The sequence below is a fragment of the Ictalurus furcatus genome, chromosome 4 (assembly GCF_023375685.1).
Source record: "Ictalurus furcatus strain D&B chromosome 4, Billie_1.0, whole genome shotgun sequence".
Lineage (NCBI taxonomy): Eukaryota > Metazoa > Chordata > Actinopteri > Siluriformes > Ictaluridae > Ictalurus > Ictalurus furcatus.
Window position 1 is genome coordinate 2,518,736 of NC_071258.1, and position 16,265 is coordinate 2,535,000.

At 44.2% G+C, this 16,265-nt stretch overlaps 1 protein-coding gene across 7 annotated transcripts in view; it reads left to right on the forward strand.

Annotated features, from left to right (window-relative positions):
* Positions 1–16,265, forward strand: part of gse1b (Gse1 coiled-coil protein b) — a 247,879-nt gene that overhangs the window by 74,889 nt on the left and 156,725 nt on the right. For all 7 annotated transcript variants that reach the window (XM_053622506.1, XM_053622512.1, XM_053622509.1 and 4 more), the window contains exon 2: positions 4,498–4,657. In XM_053622506.1, coding sequence (XP_053478481.1) covers positions 4,498–4,657 — 160 coding nt within the window. The remainder of the gene's footprint in view (positions 1–4,497; positions 4,658–16,265) is intronic.

Sequence of the window (16,265 nt, forward strand, 5' to 3'; positions counted from 1 at the left end):
TTTCTCCCTGTCACTCGCGTGTAATAAGTAATATATGCACGGCTCCCGCTGTCTCTAGCGAGTGTAATTAAGCGGGCCGGTGGCCGAGGCTGAGTGGCGTGCGGCTGTACTGAAAGACCGTGTCTGTCTGGAAGCTGCAGGGAAGAGGACACGGCGGCGGTAGGTGGTAAGGGACGTGACCCATGTTGAGTTCTTCTGCTCTCATTAGAGATGGCGTGAAAGCGTCTGGTGTTTGTCCCCCACAGGAAGTTCAGAGTTAATTAGGCTCAGGAGGCCGGCTGGACGGGTCGATGGGGTCTGTACCGGTCCTGACTAGCTTCCTGTTTGAGCATATTTACTCATCAGCTTTGAACCGGAGCAGTGTGTGTGTCGTGTCGTGTGTCTTTCACATCAAATGCATCATCATGCAGGGTTTTGTATTCGAATGTGTGCCTTCAGTGTTTGTCTACAATACTAATTGGCTTATTATTGCGCAATCTTTGCCACTTCCCATTAAGCAGAAATCAGAAATTGCCTAAAACAGCTTTAAGGCAAGATTTAAAAATAACAACCCCAAAGCCCTGACTTGTAGTAATGTGTAGAACACCTAACGTTTAATATCGCTAATTATCCGTGCCTGGAAAACCCTGTTAAAGGTGTAGAAACGTACTTAATGCATTTTTGGCTGTTCGCCTTGTAGTGTTTGTAACGCATTTCTTTTTTCTTTCTTTTTTTTTTTTTTTTTTTTTAAACCTAGTAGTTCGTGCTATTTTCTTAAACCGCCTGCTCTAGGCTGTAAAAGAATCATTAAAGAACTCTGAAGTAAATTAGCTCAAATAAATTACAGCATCTCTTTGGTGCTAATATTTAAGTCAAAGTGTGCAAAAATGAATACGAATACAGACCAGGTGATGTTTTTTCCACCCTTCGCCGACCCTCGATGAACGGAGAATTTTGGAAAGACCCCCCGTTTTAGTTTGAAAACTCCGGGCTCGCGTTTCAGTGTAAACAGACCGAAACGTTTTGAAAACGACGGCGTGGCTCCGCCCACGTCCGCCCCTTGATCGGGTCTTCTGGATCGTCGCGTATCCTTCCCTGATTCGTCAAGCCCCTACCGTACGACCGTTACGCTACCTCGATCGTAAACACAACAACACGGAGACCGAACCGCGAGCTTTGCTGGCTTTGTCGTCATTCTTAGCGGCCATCGTGTGGTTCAATTCTGTATTTTATAATCCTGCAGCTGCTACACGCTCAAGACGCGAGCTACGATTCGAGCCATCGCCAACAAATCTCATTTCCAGCGCCGTAAGACCTACACGGAACGCCGGTTTGGACTCGCAACCAACTTCCTGTTTACACTCGTCTGCGCTTGACCAGTGTGCACGAATGGTCATGTGACGTGCGTATCCGGTCGCGTAGCGTGGACGGAGATCGTTTCTGAAACGCGGCGGAAACGCCAGCGTGGACGAGCGCCGTTTTCATTTTAAAACCGGAAACGCGCTAGTGTAAACAGGGCCTAACAACCATGCCACATTCAAAGTCAGTGAGATCACTGAGACGTTTTTTTTCCCCCAATCCCCACAAGCATTCTGGCTTGTGATTCGCTGATTAGATAAGCACATGATCGAGCAGGTGGAGCGCTGTTATATACAGTATTTATATACAGATGTGCTATTTTGTAGCGTTTTGAATAAATGATTATTAGCCGTTACCGTTTTATTTTTTATTTCATATCATTGTATACTGTATATTTTGATGTCTTCCTGATGCGTACTGTATATCATGCCAGCGTCTTGAAGCATACTGATACATTTTGCTATATCTCCAACCCACACAGCATTTTCTTTCCCTTCGTTTGTCCATTACATCTTCTTTTTCTTCTTTTCTTTCCTACTCATCTCACACACCTGCTCTGTGCACCTGCTGTCAATTCGGTAAAATTAGTTCTCTGAAAAGCGAATAAAGACTTCATCTCCTATTAGGTAACACTTTTGTCTTGGTTCTCTTATCGCAACCTCGTGTCTGGTGACTCACTCAACTCCCTGAAAAACTTCTCTCTCATCTTCTTTTCCGTGTTGCTGGAGGAAAGGCGCCTCGTCGACCAAATCCAGTCTCGCTCGGTCTAGATAGAAGACGTGCGGACCGTACGTTATAAGTGTGTTTGTAGGTGGATTCCCTTGACACGCACAAACTGGAGCGTTCACCTGCAGATATTTATACGGAAAGGTCGAAGCCCTGCGTGTAACGCACGGCGCGGCGTTGCTCGCGGCGTTGTGTGGAGGTTGTGTGTGTGGAACGTGGAGACGATGTGCTAGCTGAGCGCTAAAGGCTAAAGGTCACTGTGTGAATCTCTCCCACATCGGTCCATCTTTTCTGAAGCCCAGAGCACTGATTCTGACTATAATCTCAGCTCCATTTGATTAGAAAGGCTGGATGAAGATGATGTTCGTACTGGAGCTAGGTCTTATTACTATCAGACTGAGTGAAATATCTGGGGGGCGTGGCTTGATGCGGATATACCGTTACCACCCCGAAGTCCTAAAAGTCCTTTATTATTCCTCATACCACAGTAATTTGCTAGGGATTGATATTTCTATTAATTAAGGAATGACGAGTCATCATTTTTATCTGTTTACGGTTACATTTAATGTTGTGGAACGCCCACGAATCGAGTCGGTTCCTGTTCTCAGTTACGTTATAGCAGCTATAAACGGGCGTTCCCTCAACAGCGTCATTTTTTCCTCAGGTTAAAAGTTAAAAATAGGATGAACATACTCGGTTTGTCATGCTAGCGTGAAACCAGAACGTGTAAACTCAACTGTCCGGAAGTTTTGCTTTGCAGACAGAACTCCTACCTGTTACGGCTTCTGTTATAAACAATTACTCGCCATCTTCTGGCCAATCAGAATCGAGAAGTCAGCAGTGCCGTGGGATAATTTTGTATGATCCGCCATGTTGAAAGTTTACGACTCCTCCCATCTACGAGTTCGGTTCGATTACGGGTCGAGGGGTCATTCACGAGCAACTTCCTAGTGGGAAACTCGTGTTTACGATAACTCCGATAGCACATGACGTTCGTCCAAGCAGTTCAGGCAACGGCTGATTAAGCCGTATCCCCTTAAAAAAACAAAAAAAACAAAACAAATAAAAAACCGGGAGCTACAGCACGTTCTGTGTCGAGCAGAAGGAAGAACCTGCAGCTAAGCAACTCGCACACCAAATAAATCATTCAGGAATTTGATCTCTACCCGTCATGTCCTTCTCGATCTGCCTACAAAGCCTGCTAAAAATGCCTCCTCACGTCTTCTCGAGAGAAGTAATTAGGGCCGGCACGTATTTATTTTTAGGCACCTGTGTGCATCCGGTGTTTCTGACGACATGTGGAACTTCTAGGCCTCACGTTTTTTGTTTTCACGTCTCACGTCTCTCTGTATCCTGGAGGAAGTCATGTTTATTTCATCAGCCCGGGGCTTTCCTTTTGTCAGATCTCCCTGCCACTCGTCAATGGCAGCGCCATCACCACCACTCTTAAGTCATCTCCCTCACCTCTCCACTCGCACATCCCTCCCTGACAGCTCCTCCTGTTGTTTTTCTGTTTTCTTCCTATCACAGTCAATCCCATGCGTCCGTCTTCACTGCTTCCTTCTTCGTCTATAAGCTCCTTCTGTCTCTTCCTCTCTGTCTTTCTTTATCTCTCTCTCTTTTTCCCTCCTTCGAAGAAGCATCCAAAAGACTGCTGTCGTGCGTCGAGACCTCGTCCCTCCTGCCGAAGGATAAGGCTTCCATTATAAAGTGCTGGATCTCGTTTTTTTTTTTCCTCCTTTACTCAGCGGTAATCAAAATAGACGCAGGTGCTTAAAAATAACGACGTGGAGTCAATCGCTGGCACGCCGCCGGTGGAGTGACGACTACGTACTGTAGGTGTGCTGTTGTAGGAAAATAATCCACGACGGGATGGTGGGATGAAGGTTGATGAGGTTGTTTATTTAAATATAACAGCACGTCCTGATGTGTTTTATTTATTCCTCTTATACGACAGCAATTTTTCCAACGATTATGAGTTTTATTTATTAAAGAATTAAATTTGTCTTCTTCTTCTTTTTTTTTTTTTTTTATCCCTTTATAGTTACGTTTAATGTTGTGGAACATCCATGAGACAAGTTATTTCCTCTTATGGCTGACGTTATACACTGACGTTAGTGAGACAAATACAATAAAAGTGCGGATTACCTCGAAGTCTTGAAAATGTCCTAAAACGTCAAGCCTTTGACACCGGAGACTCCTTCCCGAAATGTCAAATAAACGTCTCGTTGTAGAACCGATTACGATTACGCTGCTTGTGAACGAGCTGTTACTATAGAAACGAGATGACTATCGTTTATGGTATTATTTCCTCTACTAAAGTAATCCTCTGTTCACTCCTATGCTGGTCACTTGTATAGAATGACTCAGTGATGTACGGTACTGTACGTTGGTCTGAAGTTCTAAGTTAAGGATGTGTGTTGTCCGTTGCAGAGCTCCACAGTAGAAGAACCGGCCGGGAGCAGTAAAGAGGACGCTCGACAACCGACTGCGCCGGTGAGGGAGCTTTCCAAGCATGCTCCATCTGGGGAGTCTGGGATCATCTTCACAAGATCTCATCCCTCGAGCGAGGACAGAGATCGATCACCTTCCAGTGAGTCCATGCGGGTCTTCTTCATTCTCTATCTCATTCTCTTTGTGCTCTCGTCTCTGATCTTCAGAGGTTTAGCCTGTAGCGTTGTGCTGAGATTTTTCCTAACCCTTTTACACCTTACATCTTGAAACTCATGTATTAGTTATACAGAAATGACATCATCGTCGTCATCACAGAGGAAAAGATCAAGGCTGAGGACGGAAGTAAACGAGGAAACCCCCGAGTGAGGGCTTGGGGATTGTTATTAGCGGGGAATACCAGTACTGAGTTACAATTTCCGGTGCTTTCCGCCGCAGTATGTACCGTAGCTAAGATGCTATGGTAAGATTTTTGCATCTTTGTGGTCTACATGGCTTTTTAGTCATCTGTCTGTTGTTTGATAATAAAATGTCCTCCCGCACATGATGTAGCAATTTTCATCGTGAGCTTTGGATCTTTGCAAATTCCCCGTGTAAACGAGCTTCACGGTTTATCCGTGTATTCAAATTAGCTGTAGCTCAGCGCTTTTTTTTCTCTCTCTCTCTCTCTTTTCTTTTCTTTTCTCTTTTTTCCATCTAAAACAGCTTTTCACAGTACTTCTGTATGATGCCGATTCAGAGGAATACAATTGTGCTGACAGATCCTGCTTTCAAAGCTAACGCTCTGGCTAACCTAGCTAATTGTTCTTTGCTAATCATGTTAGCTAGCAAAATTTTTATATTTTGAGTTTAGGACTTTGATTTAAAAAAAAAGAAAAAGAAAAGAAAGAAAATCATTTTGAAAACAAAATATGTGTCAATTTACTTGCAGCTATCTGGACTAGCTGCCTTTTTTTTTTTTTTTTTTTTTTTTTTTTTTTTTTTTTTTTAGCAGCTAACATTTCCAAATCGCATATTTATGTGTACTCTTGTACATTTTCAATGAGAACAGAGGTGTAGAGATAAAGTCCTTACCATTAGGCTCCATTAGTAGCGATTTACTCTCGCTTAATTAGCGAGACATTAGCAGCTAAGCTACTGTTCAGGACATCTCTTTCATGCAGTCCTTTCAGATTTTACGTTAAAGTATTGTTCCAATGAGAGTGATTGATTCAGGAAAGAGCACTGAATTGACATATACATACAAAAACAATTAGCAACCTGACTAGCTTAGCGGATATGTTATATATCTAGTAGCAAGTATGCTAGTTTTTTGGATTAGCCTGCAAGAAAATATTCATCCGTTCGAGTTACGTGGCTTTTTTTTTTTTTAAAAACTCAAATACGGCACTTACAGAATCGTATTTCCCTGAATCGACATCCTAATAACGCTGTATAAATGGTGTGAGAAAACGTATTGAGACTCTGAGGACAGTTAGCACAACAGTTAGCATTTCTCACAGGCGATTCATTCTTCAGCACTAACAAAGGGTCAGGCACTTTAATTTAAGGATGATACCGGAATTTGACTAAAGTTATTGCTAGCTCTGCCGTGCTTCGCACAGGATGTTCCTGAATGCTTGTAAAGAAGGACGGCGAGAGTGGACGCGGCTTGTCAGGTACTATTTGTTTTAATCATCGTCTAGCTGCCGAGTGGCGCATTAAGGCATCAAGAGCCGATGCACTCTGCACAACCCCGAGCAAATAAACTCTCCCTGTACAGCCACGGATATGAGTCCAAATGTGTCCTGATGACAAGTCTTACATCATGCTGCCGTCCTGAGTGCTTCACTGAGAAGCAGAGGAGATGAAAATGTGGCTAAGCTAAGAGATTCATCTACTCGATCGTGACTGGACGGTTTTTCTGTTAAAGTTAACGGGATAGTCCTTCGGCGTTTCGTTTTTGTCCTCGCCGTCGTTGGTTTGTTTTGTCCGATCGTTTGTTTTTACCTCATCTCTATCTAACGCGTCTGATTAGCACGGACACCACCTTGACGCGTTCTCTTTAAACTCGTTTATAACGGAAGCATAAGGGCAGACGTTTGACAAACCTTTGACCTCTGGCCCTTAGACTTCCGTCAAGAATGCGTTCAAAGAGTCTTATCGAAGCTGTTCTTTTGGAGACGCAGATATTCACACTCCGCTTCGTCCTTTCAAGATGAAAAAACTCAGCTTTTCATGCTCTGAAAACTGGAGACTCCTTCCATGGACGCCAAATAAATGCTAAACTCCTCACAGAAAACATAACCGTATCAGTTACAGTATATATTATGGGTTGTTTTTGTGTGTGTGTGTGTGTGTGTGTGATTTTTAAATTAAGTTGAATGAGTGCGTTAATATAAACCTGTGAGTTGTCAGAGCTCATGTTAAAGAAAATGAATCAGCAGTTTCCGACCAATCGGATTAGAGCATTCAGCAGCACTGTGGTATAAAGTGACATGAAACCTCAGTTGTCACCTGACGTGTTTTGGACATACTGTACATACGCACTGCTTTAGAAAAGATTCACACAATGCTCATTGTAAAGGTTTCCTTGGTGTAATTACCTTTATTGCAACCTCTTCCTTCTGCCATGGTTTGAGTCGGTGAAGCGTACGGGAAAGCTGGCAGCACCGTGTGAGCGAACGAGAGCTTCCGCAAAAGCGCTGTGGTTAAAGCGGCTTCAAAGCGAAAGAGAAACAGATGAGAAGTTCCACGCTAAACGAGCTCCATCTCTCAGAGACGGGGACAGAGTAGTCGTAGGGTCGGCGGTTCGATTCCCGGCCCGCGTGACTCCACGTGCCGAAGTGTCCTTGGGAAAGACACTGAACCCCAAGTTGCTCAGATGGCAAGTTAGCACCAAGTTAGTCTGCTACCACTGGTGTGTGTGTGTGTGTGTGTGTGTGTGTGTGAATGGGTGAATAAGAACCAATGTAAAGCGCTTTGTTGAACCGCAAAGGTTAAAAAGCGCTATATAAGTGCAGACCATTTACCATTTAACATGGTGCCTCCTGGGATTGCAGGAGCCGGTGGAAATCCTGTGTAATCTGAGCGAACGAGCCGTGTACACACACACACACGCACACACACGTAAAAACACACGTCCTAAATTTTTATTTATTTCTTGAAAGAAGACCTGATAGCACAGTGAAGGTGAAGAGGAGGCCAGTTTCACACAGGAAGCAGAGCCGGAGCAGGGAGGAGGACGAGTGTGGGTGTCTGAGACCTTACTGACCACAGCTGCATACGCATCACACTTCTGCTAACTGAAACTGCACGAGTGCATGCCGTGTACACCGTTCATGAACCGAGCTCTAACACCAAAACTATCCAAGAAGTTAGGCGTGTCCTGATGAACAGAGGCAGGAGGATCCATCCAGGTGGTAAGACGCTCTCGTTTATCCGTTTCTGACAGATCTGTCCGTATCGAACAAAAGCCTCGGAATCGTACCATTCTATACAACGTTTGCCAAAGCAGATGGTTTCCAAATAGCGTTTGACGAGGCCCGGCCGGCGCGCTCCAGCTTGTCTGGTTTTTTACCGAAAAACAGCTTGAATAGACGAAAGAAATATACGAAGGTAGTGTGTTTTTTATTGTATTTCTTTCTTTCTTTCTTTTTTCCTGAAGAACCCTTCCTGCTCAGGTCACTGTAATCAGGTATAGTGAAGGTGGTGGATGTGAATGTGTGTGTGTGTGTGTGTGTGTGTGTGTGTGAGAGAGAGAGAGCTGAAATGGGAGGAATTTCGCTCTCTATACTGTATATATGTCATATTTAATAATGTAATATAATTGAATACAGCTTTACTGTGTGCGCTTTATCATGACTATGTTCGTTTCAATTGTGGTCTCTTTAATGCAGCTTGCTTTATATGATGGTTTTATTGTGTACACACACACACACACACACACACACACACACACACTTGCTCACTTACAGACTCAGACCAGCATCGAGTTGCTTAATGGCTCTAGTCTGGTCGCTAGTGGGCGTGGCCTATCTCTCGTCTACTTTCTGTTGCCATGGTTTCATTGCTAGCACCGTGCTAATGCGATATCCATACAAGCTACAGTAGCTACAGAGCGTACCGTATACTGTAAACAACAATCTGAGTGATAAAAAATTTATAGACTATAAAATAGACTTTTTTTTTAAGGTACGATCGTCCCGCAATCCTATTGGTTGCTGGTTCGTTAATGGCTGCTTCGTCTCCTTCCACCGGAACTCGACAGCTCTTGTTGAAAATGAACGGCAAATGACATTGAAAACATAGCGGATTGTGGATTTTCAGTTTAATAAAACATGATGTGTGCAGTTTGTTATGTGTGTGTGTGTCTGTGGGGAGTGGGGAGTGGGGGGGGCGTTAAATGAGTGTTTACGGTGTCACAGACAGACGTGGATGCCTCGTGTCTACTCGTCCCGCATGCTCTGGAGAAGAATAAAGGGAAGGAGAGATGCAGGAGGAGGGATGGAGCGGGAGGATGAAAAGAAAAGGCAGCACACAGGAGGAGTGAACTCTTCCTCCCCCCATCTCGGCGGAGAAGTGACGGGAGAATAGGCCAGCTGTGAGTGACAGTGAAGAGCTCACGGCTGCCGGTGTGTAGCTCGAGCAGATGGGAGTGTGTGTGTGTATGTGAATTTCATAGTATACCTGTCATTCTCTCCACATCGTGTGTGTGTGTGTGTGTGTGTGTGTGTATGAGGCGATTAAAATGCCACTTGAGACTCGGGCATTCTTTTGAGTGCCTTGGCAGAGCCGCACTCGGTGGAATGTTAATCCGCTGCCCTCCTTTTTCCTGTTCCTGTGCGTCTCGACTGAAGAACCTTCATAATATTTACGTATCTGCGGGTGAAGATCTGGAGTTCTACTTCTCATTCACCTAACATAAAGCCGGATTCAGAGTTATCAGCTCCGTTTGTAAAAATGTTCATGCCTAATCAGCTTCACCTCACACTCACTGACCTTCAGTATCCTCTTCATCAGGGTCGAGAGGGAGCCCCGGAACATGAGGTGGGAATACACACTGGATGGGATGCTAGTTCATTGCAGGGCAATGCACACACACACACACACACACACACACACACACACACACACTCAGATAGACAGACAGACAGACAGATAGACAGATAGATAGATAGACTGTTGATAACAATAATAGACGGATAGGTAGTCAGACAGAGAGATAGATAGATAGATAGACAGACAGACAGACAGATAGATGGATAGACAGATAGAAAGACAGGCAGACAGATAGACAGACAGGCAGACAGACAGATAGATATATAGACAGACAGACAGACAGATAGATAGAATGATAGTCAGACAGACAGATAGATAGATAGACAGACAGACAGATAGAAAGACAGATAAATAGGAAGACAGACAGATAGATAGATAGATAGATAGACTGTTGATAACAGAAAAATAAACAGACAGACAGAGAGACAGACAGATAGATAGATAGATAGATAGATAGATAGACTGTTGATAACAGAAAAATAAAGAGACAGACAGACAGAGAGACAGGTAGATAGATAGATAGATAGATAGATAGACTGTTGATAACAGAAAAATAAAGAGACAGACAGACAGACAGACAGATAGATAGATAGATAGATAGACTGTTGATAACAGAAAAATAAAGAGACAGACAGACAGAGAGACAGGTAGATAGATAGATAGATAGATAGATAGACTGTTGATAACAGAAAAATAAAGAGACAGACAGACAGACAGACAGAGACAGGTAGATAGATAGATAGATAGATAGATAGACTGTTGATAACAGAAAAATAAAGAGACAGACAGACAGACAGACAGAGACAGGTAGATAGATAGATAGATAGATAGATAGATAGATAGACTGTTGATAACAGAAAAATAAAGAGACAGACAGACAGACAGACAGATAGATAGATAGATAGATAGATAGATAGATAGACTGTTGATAACAGAAAAATAAAGAGACAGACAGACAGACAGACAGAGACAGGTAGATAGATAGATAGATAGATAGATAGACTGTTGATAACAGAAAAATAAAGAGACAGACAGACAGACAGACAGAGACAGGTAGATAGATAGATAGATAGATAGATAGACTGTTGATAACAGAAAAATAAAGAGACAGACAGACAGACAGAGAGACAGGTAGATAGATAGATAGATAGATAGATAGATAGATAGACTGTTGATAACAGAAAAGTAAAGAGACAGACAGACAGATAGATAGATAGATAGACTGTTGATAACAGAAAAGTAAAGAGACAGACAGACAGACAGACAGACAGACAGATAGATAGATAGATAGATAGATAGACTGTTGATAACAGAAAAATAAAGAGACAGACAGACAGACAGACAGAGACAGGTAGATAGCTAGATAGATAGATAGATAGATAGATAGACTGTTGATAACAGAAAAATAAAGAGACAGACAGACAGACAGACAGATAGATAGATAGATAGATAGATAGATAATTTGCATAAACATTACCGTTATGATAAAATGATGACGTCACCTACGTACGATTTACTTTGTTAAAGAAAACAACCCCTCCCCCCTTTATTTTTTTTTACAGAATTCCCTGATTAATGAGATTCGTACACACTCGTCTTCGCTCATTAATACTCGAATACATTCCAGCACTTTTTTTTTCCAGTATTTAATATTAGAATTCACTTGTAATAAACTTTGAATATATTTGATAGTGACAGCTAGAAATCGTTCTCCTTTCCCATCCTTATAAAGTACACTTTTAGTGTTTTTCCTGCAGAAACTAGCGTGAGACCGTGTGTGTGTGTGTGTGTGTGTGTAAAGTTTTTTCTGGTCAGAGTGTGTTCTGTGGTGCGCCGTAGCCTGAAGTTAGAAGAATTAAGCAGGAGACAGTGGCTTTGGCGCGATGCCTCTGCTATTAATCTCACACGGGGTGGGCTGGAGGTTACGTTCCTTCCATGCTGAAATATGTGTGGAAATGTTAGTGTATGTGTGTGAGGGAGCTTGTGGCATGAGGTTTGGTCTGTCCTCAGAACGCAGTGTGTGTGTGTGTGTGTGTGTGTTTGCAGCATTAACAAGCCACAGGCCCGGTCACATGCGACCCCGTGGCTCTCAAATGGCTCGCTTCCCCGATCCATTCCCGGATGGATCTCTTGATTGGGTCCCAGCATCCATGGTAACACAACTGAGCCAATTAAAGCGCTCGAAGCATAAAAAGCGCATTTTATTTGCACCTCCGTTCCACTCTGAGTTAGCGTGTAATGTCGTGGTGTTGGAATTGTTAGGCTTCGCTCATGTGGGAACGTTCCTGGTTTGTTTTTAAAGCGAGTGGTTTTCCAGTTGAGGCTCTGAGGACCATGTTTGGCAGCAGTAGGCTGTACTTAAAGTGCACTGACTGTAGCACATTTACAGAGAGTTTGACTGCGGCTAATTATAGTTTAAAGCGAAAGCCAGAATAACAGAAGTGTCTGGCGATATTGGATTTTTTTTTTTTTTGTACTGTAGTTGTGATGCATGACCAGGATTTTTTTTTTCCCCGCACAGAGACATCTGTTTACTGAATCGGTGCACAAAGCAGGAATTAGTAACAAAGCAGCTTTACAGAACTCTTGATGTAGGTCTAGAGCCCTAAATGAAGAGCAACACTATGACATATAGTAAGAACAGCGATGAGAAACAGACAGTGAGAGTCTGAGGTGAAGTGAAAAGTCCCGAGATGAGCTCTTAGGTGCGAAACTACAATATCCAGCTGAGTTTCTTCACTAATTCACTGTTTACACTAGTACGTTTTCGTTTTAAAACGCATAACCGTTGCTACGGTTACGCCTGTCGTCTACACTCCTCCGGAGACTTTCGGAAACGCCGAAGACCCCCCGTTTTAGTTTGAAAACTCCGGGCTCGCGTTTCAGTGTAAACAGACCGAAACGTTTTGAAAACGACGGCGTGGCTCCGCCCACGTTCGCCCCGTGATCGGGTCTTCTGGATCGTCGCGTATCCTTCCCTGATTCGTCAAGCCCCTACCGTACGACCGTTACGCTACCTCGATCGTAAACACAACAACACGGAGACCGAACCGTGAGCTCTGCCGGCTTTGTCGTCATTCTTAGCGGCCATCGTGCGGTTCAATTCTGTATTTTATAATCCTGCAGCTGCTACACGCGCAAGACGCGAGCTACGATTCGAGCCATCGCCAACAAATCTCATTTCCAGCGCCGTAAGACCTACACGGAACGCCGGTTTGGACTCGCAACCAACTTCCTGTTTACACTCGTCTGCGCTTGACCAGTGTGCACGAATGGTCGTGTGACGTGCGTATCCGGTCGCGTAGCGCGGACGGAGATCGTTTCTGAAACGCGGCGGAAACGCCAGCGTGGACGAGCGCCGTTTTCATTTTGAAACCGAAAACGCGCTAGTGTAAACAGGGCCGGAAACAAAGCAAAAGCTTGGGAAGAAACTCTTTAAAGCAAATAAAAGGAGGAAGAAATCACATTCTTTAAAATATATATATATATACGATGGTGTAGTTTGTGTGTTAGTTTTCACAGGCTCGATCCCCAGCCCCGATGTGTGAAGTGTGATTGCAATCGCGGTGTCATGTGCCGGACAGGAACGCCATGCTCTCTGGTGCATTGTGGGTGTTAGGCGGCGTGACCTACGAGTGTGTAACTGTGCACCTAGATAAGAGCGAGCTGAAGGCTGGGAAAGGGGAAGTGTGTGAATGATTTAGCGTTCTCCTCCTCTTCCTCCTCCTCCGGGCCTCGTCGTGCTCATCTCACCTCTGAACTGTTAACCTGAACTTCTGCTTTTCGTATTGGCGTCGCTTGCTTGTCAAACTGTCTCGAACCTTGCCTCATCCTCATCCTCTCTCTCTCTCTCACACACACACACACTTTTCAACGAGGCTTAACAGCTTTCATGGCGGCACCAATTAGTCATATCACCTTTAATAACACTCAACAAACTTCGGTGGATGCTTCTCGCTCTTTTCACTTTGCTACTCCTTTTTTTTTTTTTTTGCGAACATCTTCACACGTTTTCATTGAGGCACTTAGCATAAGTGTGTGTGTGTGTGTGTGTGTGTGTGTGTGTGATCACTAAGGAGTTCTCCATTAGTTTATTTCCAGGCATTTCTTGAGCGAGCTCGGTTTGTTTGTGGCGTAAATCAGTCTTCAGTAAGCAGGCTTTGAACTGAAGACACGTTTAATTAACGTAAGCTAAGAATCCCGGCAAACAGCAATTAAACCTTCCAGCTCCATTCGGCTCGGTGAGACAGGCTGTCATTAACCACGCGAGTATCACAACGGCTCCACTTTCAACTCCAAACACACACACACACACACACACTCAGGTTCAGTCTGCGAGGAGGAATATTGAGGCTGAACGCAGTGCTGTTGAATTCTGGATTCTGATTGGTCAGAAGGTGTTGATGAATTTCCTATAACGGCAGCTCTGACAGGTCGAGCACAGGTTTATATCAACGCGCTCGTTTTGAACCCGTTGTTGTTTCTATAGTAACGACTTACACGTAGTCTAAAACGAATGGTTTATACAGTACGGTTTATACGTAATCACTCCTGAAGACACGGAGTCGGGACGGTGTTCCCGGCGGGGTTTGTTTGCGCGGCGTGACCGCGCTGTGTTTCAGATCCGCGAGCGTTTTGTTCCGCTCGGTTCGGTTCTCTTGGGCCTTCCTGTGGTGCAGCGCGTGCTTCTAAGAGCAGCGTATGTTTGTTCGTCAGACTCTCGACGGGCCGCTAATTGTTTTTTGGGGGGTTTTTTTCGGTACAGCTGTGGGGTTAGACCGCGGCCTGTGAGCGCAGAGGAGAGGGAATTCATAGAAACAGAACAAGTGCAGCGTGTTTGTGCTGTCACACACATACACAAATACACACACACACACAGAACTGTCATGCTCGGTGCAGAACGACTAAACGCTGATACACTGATGGGGTTTTTTTTTTTTAGACATGAACGACGAAGCCGAGGTTAAGTGGCTCGGGAGCGCTGATAGATTTCGACACGGCTTGTTAACCCCCTTCTTTTTTTCTTTGGTTCTTATCTTCTGTTGTCTTTTCAGGATTAAGTGATTTTTCTCGTCCGTGTCGGCGCAGGAATTTTTAAAGAGCGTGCATTCAGAATCGACTTGACGCCAGCCAACTTTCGTATCCTTTGCCCTCGGGCAAGCTCTGGTAGCACGCCAGAGATATTACTTTCCTGTCCGACAGCTTTGTGTGAAGTGTGGAAAAGAGGGGGAAACACACACACACACACACACACACACACACACACACACACACCTGTACACATACTCACACCTTACACACACATTTTACACACACAAACACATATCGAGATCGTTTGTAAAACAGACATGCCCTCTGAGAGACTCAGAGACTCAGAGTGATGACTGAAAGCTGTCACAGAGCCATCATAATATTTGTGTGTGTGTGTGTGTGTGTGTGTGTGTGTGTGTGTGTGCATGTGAAGCACATTTTGCAAAACAAACAGCTCTGAATGTTTTCTCATTCCCTCCTCATGTAAATTTATTGAGCTTAGCTGTACTTCGACCTCCATCTGCAATATATGCAGGCAAACACACACACACACACACACACACACACACACAAGCGCATGTTCACACACATTTCCATCTCCCAGAACGGAAACTGCAGGTGTAGCGTTCTCGTCATGTGCTGTTTTTTAACTGCGTACTTTCTCATCACTGTCACTGTTTATACATTTAGTATGTGTGTGTGTGTGTGTGTGTGTGTGTGTGTGTGTAGAGATAGACCATGGCTTTTTCAGTCATATCTTGTGCTTGGTGAAGGTTGTAGACTACAGTATGTTACTATGCACTCAGCTGATATTCGGTATGAATGAAAATTCATCCTACTTTATATTAGTAATTAGTAATCAGATTTAAACCAGAAGTGGTCTATGTCAGAAAGAGTTGTTGTTGTTGTTGTTGTTTAAACGTGAACACTACCACTATGCACTGGAAACTACTGAAAACACCAACATTTTTAATTCACAAATGATAACAACAAATAGTTGTAATAATTTCCGAAACTCCTGCAGCAGACCAGACACCCTGGAACCTTCTGGGAAGCCCTGTGTAACGTTTATTTTTATATTTAAAGCCCTGTGGAACCATCTGTAAAGCACAGTGGAACCTTCTGGGAAGCCTTGTGGAACCTTCTGGAAAGCCTTGTGGAACCATCTGGAAAGCACAGTGGAACCTTCTGGGAAGCCTTGTGGAACCTTCTGGAAAGCCCTGTGGAACCATCTGTAAAGCACAGTGGAACCTTCTGGGAAGCCTTGTGGAACCTTCTGGAAAGCCTTGTGGAACCATCTGGAAAGCACAGTGGAACCTTCTGGAAAGCCCTGTGGAACCTTCTGGAAAGCCCTGTGGAACCTTCTGGAAAGCCCTGTGTAACGTTAATTTTTAGATTTAAAGCCCTGTGGAACCATCTGTAAAGCACAGTGGAACTTTCTGGGAAGCCCTGTGGAACCTTCTGGAAAGCCCTGTGGAACCATCTGGAAAGCACAGTGGAACTTTCTGGAAAGCCCTGTGGAACCTTCTGGGAAGCCTTGTGGAACCTTCTGGAAAGCCCTGTGGAACCTTCTGGAAAGCCCTGTGGAACCTTCTGGGAAGCCTTGTGGAACCTTCTGGAAAGCCCTGTGGAACCTTCTGGGAAGCCTTGTGGAACCTTCTGGAAAGCCCTGTGGAACC